Source organism: Rousettus aegyptiacus, unplaced genomic scaffold (assembly GCF_014176215.1).
Source record: "Rousettus aegyptiacus isolate mRouAeg1 unplaced genomic scaffold, mRouAeg1.p scaffold_m13_p_7, whole genome shotgun sequence".
NCBI lineage: Eukaryota > Metazoa > Chordata > Mammalia > Chiroptera > Pteropodidae > Rousettus > Rousettus aegyptiacus.
In genome coordinates, this window is record NW_023416310.1 from 39,022,861 (window position 1) to 39,042,856 (window position 19,996).

Consider the following 19,996-nt stretch of genomic DNA (forward strand, 5'->3'; position numbering starts at 1 on the left):
TGAGGCCCCCAAAATAAAGGGCAATTCTAAAAAAATATAAAAAGTATCCCTCTGAAACTTAATCCAGGCAACACAAGTCTTAAAAATAAAAATACAGCTTATTCTGATTAAATGACTGATAATACAATGTTATAATAAGAAATTCTGTAGCTTTTTTTCTAAATCTGTCATAAGCAGTAGACAATGTCTAAAACTACTGCTGCTGTCTAGTTGGATTATTTGGTTTGGAGGTTTTTCTCAGCCTCAAGGAATACAAAACAGGATCAAACAGATCCTTCAACTTCCGTTACTGATTAATTATCATTAATTATCTTTGCCCTCTTCAGAGGCTGCTAAAATTCACTGTAGATAAAGGGTAAAAGATGAAAATAAGACAAAAGCAAGCAGTCAAAAAACTGGAAGGTCCCACAGACAACAAAGTTTCAATTTAGTATCATTCTACCAAGATCTTAACTTCTATCCCTTCGCAAAAGATTGAAACTATATATGTAACACCTTTTTGATAAATACTGCTGCCCTTTTAATGTCTGTCTAGAATCTCCCACTGTTAGGTACCAGAGCTTATTTAATCAAGTACCTTAACTCCTTCCCCAATTCCTTCCTGTGATTTATCCCCCTCCAAAATTTAAAAGCAGGTGCTCAATCAAGAATAGCGTTTTGTGAACTGCATCTTAAAAAAAGCAAAAGTGTCCTTTATGCATATCCAGATAGAAATGCCAAATAAGCAGCAGAAAAAGCTCTGCTTGCGATCTGACCGAAAAATCACCTAAGATTTGACAGAAAATGGCACATTCCCAGTGTTATTCTTTGTGCCAAATGAATTAGTGTCCATCGGTCGCATACATGACATTTATGTAAAACAAATTTCTTATAGTACTCCTCTTAAATTTTTCCTTGAGAATCAGGTACTTTGATATGTATTTCAAAAACAATCAAGAACATTTCACTGACAAGTTCTCATAAGTTTTATGTCTTTGACAAGTTCAATTTTGTTCTTATATACTTACTATGTCATCACATTTTTCAAAGAATTCATATGATGATTTAGCATTCTTATTTTTATATTTATAGGCCCCCATTCCTATTCGCAGTAAGAAAAAATTCACCTCCAAAGTTTTAAAACTAAACCCTCAAATTATTTATTAAAACGTATTATTTTTTAAAAGAAAACCAGTCATGTGTAATTTCTTCAAAACAACATATGCTAGTATAAAAATGACTAACTAGTAACTAACTAGTAATTGGAAGGATCTTAACCAAGGCTAGAATCAGACTAAAATATTGCCTAATGTTTAGTATTTTTAAGAGGAATGGATCTACAAGAACATTCCCCATTTTGAAAAGGGGTTATGGCCTCAAATTGATACTGAACTCTAAAAGATATGCAGAAATTAAACATTTAAGTTTATAGCATCATTTAAACAGCCAAAAGGTGAAAACAGCCCAAATTTCCATCTATAAATAAATGGATAAAATGTAGTGCGTGTCTACATAATATATAATGGAATTATTATTTGGCCTTTAAAAAGAATGAAATTTTGATACATGCCACAACACAGATGAACTCTGGAAACATGCCAAGTGAAATAAACCACAGAAATAAATATGGCATGAATGCATGTGTGTTACCCAGAATAGGCAAATTCAGAGACAGAAAGTAGAATAGTGGTTAGCAGAAACTGCAGATAGTGCATAATAGTGCTAATGTTTAATGAGTAGTTTCAATATGATGATGAAAAAATTCTGAAGATGTAGTGATAATGGTTAACAATATTGTCAATGTAGTTACCGACTATACACTTAAAATGGTAGTTATATGCATTTTATCACAATTTTATTAAAAAATTAATTTTCCTTATAACAAAAATATCAATTTTATTAAAATCCACCCTCTTTGAATAAAGTCAGTCTGTAAATTTCCTACGAATATGTGCATGCAAGCTACGTATTAGGTATTATCAAGTCTCAAGTAACAACCTCTTATGGAAGACCAATACAATTGGGAAACTTTGAAAGAGACCAAAGTGTTACCTTAACCAGAAGGGGTAGGAAATTACTTTCTGAATTAGAAACATTCTTACCGAACTAGAAACATTCTGAAAACACTGCCTTCTTTTTTAAGATATAAAATATATAATCAATATTAATCATCTTCCTTTTATTAACCCATTATGCTGTAAAACTGGCAAAAATATACAAGTAGGAACACCTGTCAGATATGAGATAAGACTGAAAATATTTCATATATTGCATTCCGGGGGAGGGGGGGAAGGAATTTCTTAATAATTTGCTTTATACACAAGGGCTTAAGAGCCCTCGAACTTAAATTTTTCTTTTCATAATTATTAACAAAGGAAACAACTACCATCTGTGTTCATTAGGGAGTAAAAATATCAACGATGTGAAAGAATGCTCAACAGCATTAGTCATTAGAAAAATGCAAATTAAACTCGAGAAGCCATTATACACACTATAATGCCCAGAATGAGAAGCACTGACCATACTGAGCATCAGTGAAGATGTGAAGCATATTTATATACTGCTAATGAGAACATGAAATAATACAACTATTTTGGAAAACAAAACAGTTGGATGGGCAGTTAAACATACAGCTTACCATGATTCAGCCATTCTACTCTTAGCTAAACAACTGGGTGACAGCAGATTGAGGGGTGGGAGGGGAAGGTAATCATAAAAATGAAGTTTTTGATTATAGAGATAATTTTATGGGCATATGCCTAAGCCAAAACTTATCAAATTGTACCCTTTAACGTATGTAGTTTATTATGTATGCCAAATATACCTCCATAAAACTTAAAAATAAATAAATAAATAAATGAAACAAAATTTAAAGCCAGCATTGCTTAAAGGCAACAAACATATTAAACATGTGATCTTCAATGAGACATTTTAAGCTTGGGAGTGACCTTATTAATTCTGTTTTTAAAATATGCCAAATCCGTTGTGGTGACTCTAATATAAGGAACACACAAAAGTGAGTATTAAAGAGTCCAGTTAGGGAACTATTGCAGAATTTTTTTTTCAGGTTTACTTGAGACTAGAATATAGTTATTTGGTGAAATGGAAAGAAATGGAGATATTTTTGTGGAAAAAGAAACTGGCAACACACATTCTGTGTTCGTTTATACTTATCACCTAGAAGCACATTACACACATTACACTTCTTATGTCGTATTCCAATAACCTTGCAAGACAATCAAGACTCAAAGAGGTTAAGTAATTTAATGCAGTATCATATATAAATTTACCACGTGCCTCATTCCAAAGGAAACACTGTATAAAACCTCATGGGTAATGAGCTTTGCTGTCATCTCCCTAAATTGAACACAGAACTCTACAACTCAGAAACTTTAATTGTCCAACTATCTTGAAGCAACCAAACTTCCAAAATGTCCAATTATGACTCCATCACTTTGGAATATTTACTTCATTAATTCGCCATTTCTTTTTCAATGTCAGCAAATTCATATCTATTTTATGAAATGATCATAAGGATATGCCCCAACAGATTAAAACATGAACTTATGTTTTAAATTTAAAAATACAGATACTTTCAGAGATGGTCTCCTCCCGCCCCCCCAAGGAGCAATAAAGGAATCTTTATGGTTTGAAATTTTCTAAACCAAATACAAAAATTATTTTTAAAAAGGGAGGGATTTACCTGGACAATGAAAGCTGATATGCAGCCAAGATAAGATATTCAACACCAATGACAGTCCTAGTGTGTGTTGTATGTGTGTGTGAATAGTAAATACGCTATTTGGAAACTAGTCTACTTCACATGAGGCATCTATTTAACCCAGTCCACAATTGTTAGGGGCTCTCCTGACAAAGTACTTTGCACAAGAGGCCTAAATTTAAATTTTCATTACCCTAAAAGAACATGTGAAAATTAACATAAGCTTGTGGACAAGAACCTGAGATCAAATAAAAGAATTGTTAAATTGAAAAAAAAAAAAAAAAAGTAGGCAATTTATTTTGGCTGATGTTTGTGCAGCCAAACTTGTTTTCTTTAAAATACTATAAGCATTTGTATGAACAAGCTTTTCTATAGGGCCCAACCTGAGCATCATTCCCTTCTTTTAGCCTCTGTAGCACTCATTATATATATGTATTTAATGCTCATATATTATTTTTACATACATGTTCCATTTTTATACACATAGCACTTAGATGTAAGGACATATACTTTTAATACTTAACAGTACTTTGTACAAAGCAGTATCTGCTCCAGGTAAATAAATATATATGCTAAGGAAGTTGGACAAACAGTAATAATTGGTGATGACAACTTTAAAAGACATGGCAATTATAAACAAAAGGAATGTACACAGTATTTGGGGGGTTATACTGATTCATTTCCAATACCAAAGTTACTTAAGGATGAGGGAAAATTAATGTTTGGTAATGTTACTATATTTCCTTGAAATACAAAATCTTAAGATTGGGAGAAACTCCCCAAGATTGACAATGTTAAAAAGAATTCTAAAATTAATATAGCATTGAATTTATTTTCCATTTTACAAATGAGGTCAATTATCTTAAAAACAAGAATTAATAAATCCATCATGCAAAGTTGCTGTTGCATATCTAAATCTAAGGTTCACTGACATTTTCTGGGAGCCATTATGCATGCTCTTCCAACAATAAGCCTCTGAAAGACACTAGAGGTTGCACCACACTCCTCCATGTAATTACAACCATATGTGGGTGACAAAGTAACTTCAGGAACTTTGAGAAGTTTACACCCCACTAACCTTAACACTAGAGTTGAAGGGAAATGCAGGGAGTAGGCGATTTTAATAGGTGTTTTTTAAATAACTATAAAGAAGTTATTTCACCAAAACCAAATAAGAACATATGAATTAAACAGAATTCTCAAGCCAGGCAGAATCATCACCATCCATCACCACAGACTTTCAAAAGTAAACAGTCTCATACCCCCTAGAATACTGTATATTGGATACTCACATATTAATATATGGGAATTCTTATGACTTTATGACAAAAAACAAACTATACCACTCCCATTCATGTAGTAAACTAAAAATGTCAAATCCTGGGGAAGACCTTTAGCCTCTAATTCTCTCAGTAACAAATACAACAATGATTTTGATAAACTAGTATAATTTTATACTGCTTCATTTCAAAGCTGGAAAAGGTCATAGATCATCATCTAGTATAATCCTTACATGTTAATAAGCAGAGGTCTAGGTGTTTAGAAACAATAGAGGGATTTAAATTACACTATAGTAAAATGGTACTGCAGTTAAAAAGAAAACACCTTTTATTTTGGTATGGTAAGCCAAGGCCAGAGTACTTTGAGGCTCAAACCACACAGAAGTATAAATAAGGACTGCACTGAAGTTTCCTAAAGAGCAATGAAGACATATGAAGGATCTATTTCCACGTCACAGTCAAAATTATGAGTTTCTGAGAAGGTCACAGAACATGATCTAAAATGGTTTCAACCCCAAATAAAATATTTAAAGAAACAGAAAGCATTACTTCCTCCTGCACTATCGTTCTTTATCTTTGGTTTATAGTACATTAAGAATGTTGCCATTAAGACTTGTCTCATTCACCTTCAAACATGCTAGAAAGATGTTTAGATTAAATCAGACTAGCTGAGTAAATCCAGGACTATCCCACCGTAAAGATAACATGAGAAAACAGGTGAAAAACATTTTAAAGATCAATAGTCAAAGAAAAGGGAACAAATGTGAATAGAAGAAAACGCCACCAAAAGCAGTATATCCCCCAGACCCCTTTTATATTTTTCGGAAATAAAAAAGTGACACATATCAGGTAATAAAAGCAGTACGTGAAAAACGAAAGTAGCTGAACTCTTAAGAGACTAACCTTGTCCCAGGTTTTAAAATTATGACTATATTTACCAGTACAAAGGGAAAAGTTAATACCAGGCATCAGCACATCTTCATTTTCTGATCTTTCCTCATTTTAGATGTCAATATCTTATAAGGTATACCCAAAATTTCAAAAGGGCCTGTGACTTTTAAATTTTGTTGTTGTTTTTTCCTTCGCTCGTTTAAATTGGTGTATTATTCCATGTGTTACATGTTCATTACTTGCCAGTTACTGTCTGGTGAGCTTAAAACAATGTTCAAGAGCACATATTCAAATTTCATTCACTTCAGATATGGTTCACAATTACCTATGAGCTGATATTTTTCACAATACTTACTGTAAAAAGTTTGACCAGTCTAGTCGCCTTCCCCAAAAAGAACCTAAAAAACACCCTGCCTTGCCACATGATGGAATCAGTAATCTCCATTAGAGCATAATCAACTACTAGATTCAATACACCCACCACCCAAATACTCAACTATAATAACAAAGCCGGGAATGAAATTCTGAATTTACAATTCCTTAAAACACTTTCTTTCCTACCTTCACACTGGTTCCTTGGAAGAATCTTCCACCTTGTTTTTATCACATTTTCCAAAATTTGTAGTCCATAATACTGAAAATTGGAGAACAGAAGCATGTGAATATACTGCTGTAAGACTGGCAACTTTCAGGATTCACAAATGGACAGACATTCACACATTTACGTCTAAAGTTTCAAAAACATTATGCTACCAAGTTTAATTACATATATTAAACAAGGATCTATTCACCCATATACTGAGTTTTCATGCATTTTCCTCATTTTATTGTTTACTACTCTATTTAATGTCCTGCTGTTTATACATGCTCACACCAGGAAGAAAAACCAAATAAAAAGCCCTTTAGCAGCCAAATGGGCTTATCTGTAGAAGGAAAAGAAGCAGCCAGATATGAATTCACAGCATAAATGACTGCTCATAGTCATAAAGGCTCACGTACTTTAACACGACCAGGCTCCTAAGAATTTAGCAGCTTGGATGCTCTCAAGCTTCCTACCATCCTCTAGGAGTTGTAAGCTCTTAGCCAAGCATTAAAGTATGGTCACAGATACTTTCTATAAAGTGTTTACAAACATCACTGGTGTGTTACTTAAGGAGCAGCAAGACAGCCCACGGGTTTAATTTTAAAATTTCACCCCACCCTTACAGTTGCTATTTCTACTAATTTAAAGATAAACTTTTGTGCACAGTCAAAATAATACACAAATGCATGTTGCAATCTGTATCTACCTTTCAGGTATTCCTTCCTACTATAAGAGTTGTAACTAAAAAAGTAAGAAAGTTAATAAATACATATACCACTTTCAAGCCATTTTGTCCCTCCTGCTAACTACCCACTCTAAATAATCAACAATGTTTACAACAATATATATAATGCTACAGGAATTAACACTCAAAATTATTACCATGACTAATTAGTGTGGATAGACAGGAGGAAGAAAAAGGACAAATATGTTGTGGTGTGTTTCAATTGGTTGATTTAGGGAAGAATCAGCTACAATACCTGAAAGGTAAACTCGTATACAGACATATAACCTCAGATTGCAAGTTTTGGCTGAGAATAAGAGTTCATCTTTAAAATGGTTAGTCATCACACAATAAAATAGGAGCATTAGTATTTCAACCAAAGGGATCATGTGAATGCTCATTTTATCCAAAGCACAATATAGACTGTCCCAAACTACATTGTGCTCAAACGGTAAATGTTTTTGCTGTTTTCTTTCATTTTAACATTTTATACTTTCAGGAAAATTTTGCCATTTCAACTCAAATCCTACATTTGCAGAACATTCCTTTAAAAGACTTCCAAAATAAAAACAAGGCCAAAGCAGATTCTGAAAATACAAATTTGATGCCATTAAAGAGTTTCATAATCAGCAGTAAATAGTGAAGCTTTCTATCCTGTTTATACTTCTCTATAGTTCTAGGTCTCAGAAAAATGTAAATAAAAACAAAAATGGAAGTTTCCGATGGAATGAAATTCTACATTAACTTAAAAAAACATACTACCCTAAAAACTTTAATTTCATACACATAAAATCAGACTGTCGGAAGTTTTAGCAAATCAAAACAATGTACTTTGGACTACACATCCTCTTGCTAATTCTCGACTAATTAAAAAGACTAAAAAAATTATAAAACAAGTATGCATTAAATATACCAGTAAGAACTATTCAGAAAATGTTTTTCAGCTTATACTTTTTAATTGAAGGATATTTCCCCCCTTCCTTTACTCTTACATTTATTTATTCATTCATGTTTGACACTCTTACCTAAATTACCTACTTACTAACCTCTGGTCTTTTTTTTCAACTGTAAAACGGTAGCAAAACTTGCAGGAGGGACAATTCATATTTTCGTTTTTCTGCCAAGGGGGCTGAGGCAAGAAGCCCAGTAAAAGCTATTTTACAAGTTAGGTCAAAAGAATACATAGATCACCATCATAAAACCCTAGAACCCAATCTCTCCTACACAGTAAAGACTACACATGAAGAGAATTCACATTTCTTTGAAAATGGGTATTTTGATTCAAAAATCTGAAGTGAGAGCCAAAGGGTGAAGGAAGGCCAATGATAAATGACTACTTTGGAAATAGCCATAAATAATGCAAACAGTATTCTAAAGAATTACATTTCTGCTTTACATTTCAGGACTTGAGAAATCCACTGCTGAGTTATGAAGATGAGGGACAGATAACAGCAAAGACTAAATGAAAAAATAAATGCATGAAATGATCCCTATGGTAGAAATTTCTACTGAGCCCTTAGAAATACTCATTTTATGCATTGAATTCCCCTTTCCCCTCCCACCGCCCATGAAACAAAAACAATTGATGAACAGAATTCAGTTAAAGGGAATCAAAAGGGTAGACCTTGTGGAGGCCTGCCGTCAAAGCCTAGCTGTGTCAGTTGCACAGGAAGACACCCCTTTTCTTCCTATTACAAGCAATCAACATAATGGAACATTATGATTAATATCAGGTAGTGTTAACATCTTTAAAGAAAAAAAAAATGATTGCACAAAAGCCAAATGTCATAGTGCATAAATTTAGCACCAAATCATTGGTAATTTATGTAAATTGAAGAATTCTTTACCTGTTGCTTTCTTTCTGTTCCTCTAATCATCTCATTTTTCACAAGACAAATTTGAGTTTTTAAAAATACTGTTGATAAATCAACTTAAACATTAGTAATGTCTGTCAGTATAAAAAGCAAAATTTACCAGGCAAGCAAACAGGCAAACACTATTATGTTACTTAAGGTTAGCACTTTGAGGAAGTTCTGGACTATATTTTTGCCCTAAAATTTACAAGATGTCAAAACTAATTAATATTTTTAAACTGTTAATTAACACAGTCTGATTTACGAAACAGATGTGAGCATGGCTATTTTCTGTTTTAACACAATGTATAGTTAAGTGGAAACCTTGTGTGTATTAAACAGAATGCCACGCATGTTATTTTATTACTTTTAAGGCAGTTTAAAGAGAAGTGTGAATCATCAAGCCTAAAACAGTCAAAACACATTTTGATCAACCCTTCTGTTCAAACTTAAGAAAAAAAGGACTCAAATTATAACATTTTCAATTGTAAATAAAAACTGAGTGCTGTCCCATTAAAAGCATTGGTACCACAGAGTAGCAGGGTTTTACACTGCCCATACAACTAACTTGGTGTTGGAGGTGCCTAGGCTGTATTATATTGATTACCTGCCCCAAATAATTCCTCTGATGTTATTTTTCATATCTGAATAACATTCAGAATTTATGCTACTTAGATCTGTATACAAACTCTTAAAAAACAAATTAAAAAAACCCAAACAAACAAAGACAAAAAAAAAAAAAGCCACCTTGCATACTAGTCCTGATTACAAAACTTCATTCATAATTTTTAGGACTAATTGCAAGAATTAATTCTATGTTTAAGTCTAAATTTTGAAATAAGTTAACAATATTAAGTGATTTGAGATAACAAATGTTAATACTAAAAATGAGATACCTTCCTCAAAGTTTATGACTGGAAGAAAGGAAGAAATAATGGATTTTAAAACCACCACTTGCTTACTTTCGTGTTCATATTCTGTGAAAATTCCAAAATCGTGTCAACTCTTGTCCACGCATCAGGATGCTCCTTTAAATGTGTCAGTACTTCTTGAGCCATTCTTTGCTAAAATATTATACAAGAAGAATTTTAAGCTCACTTGTTCTTTTGAATCATTAAAATGATATCGAGCAAGACACAAATCCTAACAGGATAGTGATTCTAAATAACACTCAGAAATACTCCAGAAAGTCTTTATAGAAATAAAACTATTATCACTCTTACACTTCAAATAAAAATGGGAATATTTTCTTGAAACAAAGTAACTTTTTTTTGGTAATTTACTTTATTTGGTATTCTCAAAACTGAACTGAAACAACCAATGCTGACAAAGATCTACTCTGACATGAGTTCTCAGCACTTAATAATCAACCAAAAGCAAAAGAAAAATTCATCTACTTAGATCAATTAGGTAAAGTATACTTTGCTTTGTAAGAGTCACCAAGATATCTTTAACAAAATTTATAAAAAACATTATCTCATGGGAAGACAAATATAGACTAGATATAAGACTCAAATACCTGTAGATACATACAGAACTTTAAGACTCTTAGACCTTTCTAAAATGGTCTCAAAATTATAAACATACCTTTTCCCCCATTCTCGGAATGTCCTCTGATTTCCTGTATTAAATCCTAGCTTATTTTGAAAACTGTTTCTTTTTAAATGTAAACACGGAAATATTAAACCTATGTAGCCAACATCTAAAATTAACAAATGTTAATGTCAGCATTTTGTTGTACTTGGTACTTGAATCTTTTTTCTTTTAAAGATTTAAAACTTATGGAATTCCCCTTTTATAACTTTTTCCAGTGCCATTTCTTTCTCTTGTTCCTTCTCTGGATATAATCACTTTTATGAATTTGGTCTTGTCTTTATTTTCAGAGCCATGTGCATGGATTTCATAAATAGTTGTGTAATTACTAAATTTTATATAAATAGTATACTATGTAGAAATCCTTCTGCAATTTGCTCTGAGTTTTCACCCCCCTCACAGCTTTACTGAGGTATGACTGAAAAGGGGCAGTTTTAAAGATCTAGCCATCTTGACATTACTTATCTAGTTTTTTTTTAACCATTAGTTTTTCATGATATGAACATTTTACCAAAGACTGTTAATTTTACTGTTATTTTTTCAAGAAGCAACAGCTTCATCTTTTTTGCCCTTATAAAGCTGTTTTGTTGCCCAACTAGTTTCTCTCTAATTATCTTTTACCTTTTTCTATCACATGTTGTAAGCCAAAAGTTTGGTTTTTTAAAATTTGTCAGTAACTCTTCTGTTAGAATTAAATCCTTGGATCAAGTACATTAGTCTATGGTTATAAATAAGAAAAATCAAAAAGAGGGAAGAGAATCATTCTCTCAACCATCTCTGACATAGACACCCCTATCTCTAACTTGGCTTTTATTCCAAATCACGGGGGAAAAAATCATATTCCTATTTTGGCTTTGATATTAAGAATTATTTTTCTCAGGTAGCAGTTATAATATCACATTCATAATTTTTCCTATTAATTAAACCAGCAACATATACTGCTTAGTGTTTTAAAGAAAACATATGAGAAATACATACCCACTAAGTTAGTGTTTCTGTGCCCTAACAACACCAGAAGCATCATTGAATATAGAAGAAAAATCAGTTGCCTGGGTTTCACCTGTGGGTCTGGGGTTAAAGCTAGAGTGTAAGCTTGTAAAATACAATTTTATAAACACACACAGTTATTTATTTTTAATTCCATTTCATTAAGGGACTAATAGCTTAAGGGGCTATAATTGAGTTATATAATAACTGACAAAAGGCAAGAAGAATAAATAGTGATGTGGGTTATCTAGGGCCAAAGCACATTTTAACCTTTTGATTTTCTCCTTGAGAATATCTAATTAGATATTTATTTCTAACTCAACAAAGATTTGCTCATAAAACAGTAACAACTCTCAAGGGGATAGAATGAATATATATATAAATCCATGCCTAGTAAAAGTTATCTGGTCAAGATATTACTCTTACTTAGATCTTTCAAGTGATGAGCATTCCACACATAAGTGAATACTTCCCACATTATCATTCATTTCAATCTGTCATGTTATGTTCTCTCCTTCCAGTTGTCTTTGTATTCATAAGTTTACTCTCTAACATTACTTCTGGCATTTGCATCCCAGTGTCTTTATTTTGCTCCAATCCCACTATCCTTACATAATATTCTTTTATTAACTTAAAACTCCAGGAGAGGTTAAAAAAGACACAAAAGGAATCTAAAGAGGGGGAAAATCTGGCATCTCCCTGTTACTAACTGAATAGTGAAAGTATTCTAGTTGCTAAGCAATAAATTAAGAGTTCAAGATACTTAACACATTAAACACCCAACTCTCCCATATCTTTTTTCCCTGGCTGCCTCCTTGGCTACCAACAGAAAAATGCTTGTTAATAGTAGACAGTCCAAATGTTAGAGTCCTAAATATCCTACTATATTCCCCACCTAGGTAAAAGTTCTGTCTATAGATGAAAAGGCCATCCATCTAATAACTTTGTCCCCTAAGTTACATATTCCTTTTTAAAAAGTCAGGCTATTTACAGCTGATTTTAAAAGTTTTGTTAGTATAATTTCTAGTTGCCATTTTTTCACATATTTTATGAGGCCAGTAAAAAAACAAACTATTTTTAAAAAATAAGTTTACATCATATGCTAAATCTTCATTATACTTCCAAAAGTACTCTTTGAAAAGAATTCCTTCCAAGTACCGGGCACCATAACATGTGCTTTACAAACCTCATCACTAATCCACCAATCTTTTGCAAGGCTAGTGACACTTTTTAGATGAGACACTCTGACCAGAAAACTTACTGAAATAAAATTAAGACATCTAACACTAAAAGCATGTTTTCCACTAAGCTTTCTACTTTTTATTCAAAGTAAGACCCCCTTCAAAGAAGTGGTTATGAAAAATAGACTGAACTAGAAATTTAAAGACATGATGCTTTAGAAAAAGAGGGTCTTAACTGACTTTAAGCTCTAAGCCTGTTTCTTTACCTATATTATGATACCGGTTTACTGATGATCTTTATGCAGTTGATTTGTCTAATGAGACATCAAGACATAAAATTCTCTCGGAAAGGTTAATTCTGCCTTTATAAACAGACAGTATCAATACTTTTCTAAATCTACTTTTTGTCAGAAAGTAAAATTTTAAACAAATTATTAAATCTCGATACTGATACATTACAATTTACTTTTCATGATAAAAATTACTGCTATTTCTCAGTTATAAGCTTAGAACACTGGTCTCTTCGTATATTCATAATACTTAGAGTCTATGGCCATGTCACTCTGAAAAAGCCCAATACCATCTGATCTGGGAAGCTAAGCAGGGTTGGGCCTGGTTAGTACATGGGTGGGAGATCACCTAGGAAGACCAGATGCTGCGGGTGTAAAAATAAGTAAGTAAGTAAGTAAGTAAAAATAAATAAGGGATTGTAAACTGACGAGGTCCCTGCAATCTGTGAGGTCAACCAAGGGTTGCATTGCCTAAAAAAAAATATGTGTCTATAAGTAAAAATAATACTTATAAATGCTGTGAACCTGGTTAAAAGAGGACAAAGATTAAACAGCAGTAGTAACTGAATGATGTGAGACAACTAAATACCCGTTTTCCTAATGGCTACAGATTTGTGCTTCTAATATATCTGAGGTTGCACCCAACTTTACTTTATGCATTTCAACCTAACTTCCATACTTTCTTCTAAAAGCAGCTGCTTTCCATACATTCATGTTAGAATGAAATGAAGTTTAAAACTCCATGTTGAATGCACAGCAAAAAGGAAGCAACTACATGATATATGTAATAAAGATGGAATAATTTTCAGGAATGCTTTTGGAGACAAGAACACTCATCGACAGCCACTAGGAGTATAAAACTGGACTAACAGGTTTACAAAATTACTAATTTTTTCCTATTCATACGACTTTCATGGTCCTTTTTCCTTGAAAACTTCTTAAGTTTTCATCCAATAGAAACTTTTACTCATTTAACATTACACGTGATTAACTCCACAAAGTAAAGATTCAAGGGTTCCCAGTTTCTTGTAACTCAAATTTTCAAAATTTACAAAACATTCCTGTCTCTTCTATCTTTCCATTGGGTGTTAAAACGAAACAACAACAACAAAAAAAAACAAACAAAAAAACGCCCAAACCTTAACGATGAAACATGGATTATGTGAGATAATTCTCTACATTAATAATACCACTTTTAAAAGTGCTAAAATTCAAATAATGTGGATATTGTTAATTTTTAAAACACATCTGTGAAGTACTTCTGTAGTTTAAATGTTTCAAAGATAGAAGAATCATATTAACTCCAAATATGTTAACTATATACACGCTATATCATATATATATTATACGTACAACTTTTAATATCTACAAAACAATACATGGGCTCTTTTACCAAATGGGGTAAAGTTTTAAGAACAGAACAAGTATAAGAACATCCCGAAATATCCCACTCTAACCAGGTCAAAATACAATGCAGTTTCTTTCTCCAGATCATTTCTCATTAGTTAATAATTGCAAAATAAACTAAGGAATATGTTTTAGAAACTTGAGAATTTAAAATTATACTCATAACCCAACAACTTCATTACAATGCGATGTTATAGTATTGAACAAACAGCTACTTTACCTGGGCTCCTTCTCCATGGTATAAGCAATTCACTACATTGTCTAAAAGGTTGATATCCAGTTTTTGGCTGAAATCGAGCAGCTGGCGAGCTGCATGGTCTGCTAACATTGTCATAATTGCTGGCATAGATTACTGAAAATACAGAAAAAAAATTTAAGGTGTCTATGAAGTTTTATATTATCAATTACTTTCTACTCCTTACTTTATTTCAACCATGTTCACACAAATATTTTCACAAGTAATTTAAAGGCTTTAGCTAAACACTGAGATAGTAAAAGCAAATACAAGCTGAAGGTACTGAGCTATTCCATCACTACCTTAGTTATTAAGGTCCAACTTTTCTAGGCCCCAGAAAAATCATACTATTCTTTCTACTAACATTTATATCAAGTTATCCTAACCTGTTTTTTAAAATGAATCTTTAATTAAAAATTTATGGCTCTAAAAACTGATATAGGTCAAAGTCTTGATCTCAAAATTTTAAGTAAAGATGTAGTTCAAATGGGCATATTTCCCCTCTTCGTAAGTATCTTCTATTTCAGTAAAAACTCAATTTCCCTCATTTAATGTTATCTTAATTTTTAAATATGCCAAGAAGTTAGGAAGATGCTAAAATTTAAATGTGGTATACAAGTTTTGCTATGTGATTTGCTATATGATTTGCAGGAATAAGTCTTAAATTTGGTACCCTTAACCTCTAACCTCTACAAAACAAGTTTCTGCACTCAATTACACCATCTGTATTTGTTTCCTTTAACCTTCAATGAATTTGGGGATTAAAATGTGTACAAATTCCCTGAATATATATAGTCTAGAAGAAAGTTATGGTAATACATCAAACAAGATTTTTTTTTTTTAATTTCCAGGTATTCATTGGCAAGGTAAGTGTGAAAGCTTGCTAGTTTCCAAATAAAAACAAATTTTATCACAACAGAAAAGTGAGTTTTTCACCTCAAACAATGTACTGGCTGAAATCGACTGGTTCCTATGCAATGTTATCCTTAAGAGGATCCCACTCCAAGATGCTGGCACACATTCACATTTTTGTTGCCCAGCATAAAAAAATTTCCTTTGCTTTTTCTTCAAAGTCAGTGCCACTCAAATCTGACTGGCTAAATCAGTACTCCTTAACCTTTCTGGGGGTCAAGAAGCCTTACAATCAAACAACAGGATAGCTTTTGCCACATTTAAAAAAACTCATAATTTTGTATACAATTACAGAAGATCTAGGACACTCTGAAAGCCGTGCATAAAACCTGTTAAAAACCCATGATTTACTGTACTCAGACCCAACAAAGTTGGATGGTCATCTCCGAGTCTCTCCCTTCTTAAAAGCCTTCCAGGATTGGGAAATGGGAGGCTAATTTGATTATACTATGTCTGGGCAAATTTAGAATGATAGGATTTTGGGGATATTTTATAGCAGTTTAAAAATGTTCTTAATAATGGCAGCAATTTCTATTTTAAACCAAATGTCGTATTTAATAATACCAGTTATGACAAATTAGAAGTCAAAAAGATGAACTAGTTAAGGTACACATAATTTAAAAATCGAGAAATTAAGAATTTAAGAATTTTTATTTACTCCTCTTGTCTTCTGATCCAATACTAACAGTAAAACTTTTGAGACTTCAAAAACTTGTATAGCTGTTATTAAATGTTTTTAATGCTGAATATCTGACATACACAAAAAAATCTTTGATCTAAACACTTTTACAAAAGAGGAAATAAATACATTCCAAATAAATGTATAAATTTCCTCCCTTCAAGTGCTAGACAATTTTTAAAGTTGAAGCTGAGAAGCAATATCCATAAAGCACCAAGATCTACATATTAAGTTTTCGACTTTGGGTTAAAAATTGCACGAACTCCCCCCTCTTAGCCCTATACCTATAATTTAATAGTCGAAACAAAAAATAAACTATAAAAAGTTGCATTTTCAAGTACACTGTCCTCACAAAGATATTCGAGCTAAATTCTTGCAAAAAATCAGGTTTAGAACAGAAGCTGTGCTAAATACAGAAGAGTTTGCCATCCTTAGAACTAGCGGCAGTGTTCGAAACGAGCTACCTATTCTTGAACTGTACATAGCACAGAAATGGCGGCTTTCTGGTCAATGCCAAGCACATTCAGTCCCCCAAATAAAACAGCTTCTAAAACATTCTTTCCACTAACAGCAGTGTCCTACAGGCTTAAGATATACAATCAGGCACAAAGCAAACAGCCATAGCGAGGGGTGAAAACGCAAACGCTTTTTTCCCTCCGGACACTCACTCCTAAAATCCACTCACTGGATAGCATATACAAGGGATTATCCAGAACGTGGTGAGCTACAAGTGACTACCAAAATGCCTTCACTGCTACTTCAAACTTAATAGGCAAGTAAACTACACACTGCCAGCTCCTATACAAAAACAATAAAATCACAACCGTTGCTTAATGCTTAATGATAACTACCCAGGTTAGGGGGGGAAAAAGTCGTTATAAGGAGACAGACTGCTACTTAGGTGTGTGGGCAATCGCTTGCTTCATTCAGTAGAAACACACCTCGCTAAGGCCCGCCCTCCCCTCGCTTCCCACCCGAACCGATTTGCGGCACTTCTAACTATAGCATACTGGAGCACGCACTCACCCCGCCCATACTCTGAGGAGGCAAACACCAGGCGCCCGAAGTTCACCGCCCCATTCTCCAGGCAGCATGGCCTCTGCGTGATCAGAGGAGGTCCCGGCTGGACAAATCTTTAATGCTTCCTCTACTACACCACTTCCTCCCACCCACGCCAAACTCGAGACATCGGAATGAAGGCGAATCAGGGCATCCACCGTACAATACCAGCAGTAAATGATTCGATCACAACACACTTAAGCCCCCGAAAGCAAACTACAGCATGGAACCTCATTTGCAGCTTCCTAAAAAATCAACTAGCCTTTCCTACTTCTAACCCTACTCTGCTAAAATCCAGAAAGACGTTTGAGTTTTCATGCAGGAGGAGCAGGGACTCGGCAGCCCCTCCCTCCCTCCCCCGATCCCAAGCTCTCCACTGAGCGGCCACGTGATGCAGGCGGACGTTTCAATGCTGCTGCACTAAATATTTCTGGAAACTTCCACTCCTAATAATTTACAGAGATGTTCCTGAAATCACCCCAACTTCTCTCCAGTCCCTTGGACTGGGGAAGCCCTTCCACCCCCCGCCCCACGGCCCTGCTTCACTATCACGCTCCTCGTCTTCCTCCACCGCCACCCGCACACGCGAATGACCCAGCAAGCGCTCCCCTCCAGCGGCCACCTCCCCGCCTCCATCCCCCAGTGGCAGAAGCGGCTCCATTCAATCGCAGGCTCCGCTGTGGGCCCGCCACCGCCTCCCGGGCTCGCCTCTCGCGACCGCCGCCGCGCCCCACGCCGGCCTCCTCCCGCCCGCCCGCCCGCGCCGCCGCCCGACCCCTGGCCCCGAAAACACAGTCGACTTACCCAGAGATTGAACCAACTGCTTCTTCCTTCCTTGTTGAGGGATTAGGGCGAGGGAAGGTGGGGAGAGGGGAGAGGGGAGGAAATCAAGGTGGGTTTCACAGTTTTCCCACCTTAAAAAAGGAAATTAAAAAAAGGATAAAGGCAGAAATACCTCAACAAAATTTACTATTTCAGGGACACCACCCCCCGACACACACCCACCCGCCCCCCCCAAAAAAGGAGAATTAATCTGAGGAGTAAATGCTCCCGCTTGGCTGGGGAGTGAGGAAAGGGGGAGGGGAATGGGGTCAAGTCCCAAAGATTCAGCCCCAGGGGGACCCTCCAGCCACAGGCGGCAGCAGGAGCGGCAGGAGTAGGGGGTGTAGAGTCCACACGGTCGGGGGACGCTCTGCTGCCAGTTGCAGTCCGACTCCCCCTACCCAAATACGGCTCCCTCTCTCACGCGGCTCCGGCGCTGGGCCCCCCCCCACACCGGCTCGCCTAAACTTTCCCCCTTCTCCTGCTCCTCAGCGACTGGTGGTTCCCCCCTCCCCCTCTGGGTGGTTGCACGGACTGCAGCAGCAAAGACTGGAACAGGCACCGCCGCCGGGGCTGTAGCTACTGTTGCTCTTGCTGATGCTGTAGCTCCCGCTGCTCCTGCCGCGGCCGCTGCAGCCGCTTCTCCCCCTCCTCCTAGTGCCTCAAACTCGGAACCGGTTGAAACCGGTTCAGACTGGGAGATTCCATCTCGGTTGAGTTTTCAGCCCATGGCGCCGCGGAGCGTTTGGAACCTGGGCCTCCGCCCCCAGCCCGCCCGTCCATTGGTCGGTTCCAGCCACAGCCGCGCCATCAGCCTACCTCTTATTGGACAGACCATCCGTCAATCCTGCCTCAAGTCTCCACACGAGCCCGCCGCTTCGGCCCCCGCCTCTTTCCAGCAGCGATTTGCCCGCAGAGTGGGGGAGGGGAAGAGGGGCGGGTCGAAGAGGAGCAAGGAGAGGGGTGGAGGAGGAGAAGGTGGGACTAATAGTTGAGCCCCGCAGCGAGAGCGCTCAGAAGCCGCACGAAGAATTGGTTCGAGTGAGCCGTCAATCAAACGCAGCCCGCCCTCGACTTCCCGTCCGTCCCCCCGCTTCCTCCCCCTGCTTCTTCCTCTCCGAGCGCTTAGCCTGCAGGCCCGGCCTTTCCGGCCCGCTCATTGGCTGGGCGCCTTTGGTGACGGAGATGGTGGGGCGCAGCTCGTGAGCTAGTGGTGGCGCGAGTTTGAGCGCGGCGCGCGGCGCGCGGTACGCGGCATCTTCTCTAGGCTTCCCGGGACCCGCGTTGGCCCGCCCCCGCCGGCTCCCGCCAACCTGCGGGGCGTGAGCCCACCGGGTTGAGGACCTGCCCTCTTGAATGGGGACTGCGTTGCGGAAAGGGTGGGCTCACCCAGTTCTTTTAATCCGGGGCGGGGAGGTGTGTGGAGACAAACGAAGAGAACACACCGAGGCCAAGTGTAGGCCCCAGACGTGTCTAATCTATTTTAAAGCCCTTAGGCAGGGAGTCGTGGGGAAAAATAATCGTGAAAGAGGTTGGGGTGAAGTGCGGGGGCGTTTGCTTTTGGCGCCTTGTGATCTCAGCGACCTGGAAAAGATAGTTGTTGGGCAAGTCTTCAAATTTTAACTTGGTGTCTCCCCGGGCTGGAATTCGGCTGCTTTAACAATCAACCCTTCCTGAAAACTAAGAAATTATAGTTTAACATTGCAACTGCCTCCCACTAGGTGCCTTTGATCTGTGCCTACCCTTGGTTTTTTTTCATATAGCTGCCCTTCATCACCAAATAGTATTTTCTGTGAAAGT

General features: G+C 36.4%; 1 protein-coding gene across 3 annotated transcripts in view; it reads right to left on the minus strand.

Moving 5' to 3' along the window:
- Window positions 1-18,947, minus strand: part of XPO1 (exportin 1) — a 34,904-nt gene extending 15,957 nt beyond the window's left edge. The window contains exons 1-4 of one of the 3 annotated variants that reach the window (XM_016129614.2): window positions 18,179-18,947; window positions 14,710-14,841; window positions 9,994-10,095; window positions 6,433-6,505 (exon numbers count right to left, since the gene is read on the minus strand). In XM_016129614.2, coding sequence (XP_015985100.1) covers window positions 6,433-6,505; window positions 9,994-10,095; window positions 14,710-14,835 — 301 coding nt within the window. In that variant the 5' untranslated portion in view covers window positions 14,836-14,841; window positions 18,179-18,947. Of the gene's footprint in view, window positions 1-6,432; window positions 6,506-9,993; window positions 10,096-11,602; window positions 13,450-14,709; window positions 14,842-17,341; window positions 17,741-18,178 lie in introns of those variants that run through there. The other 2 variants (XM_016129615.2, XM_016129616.2) reach the window with 2 other exon arrangements.
- Between the last annotated feature and the right edge of the window lie 1,049 nt (window positions 18,948-19,996).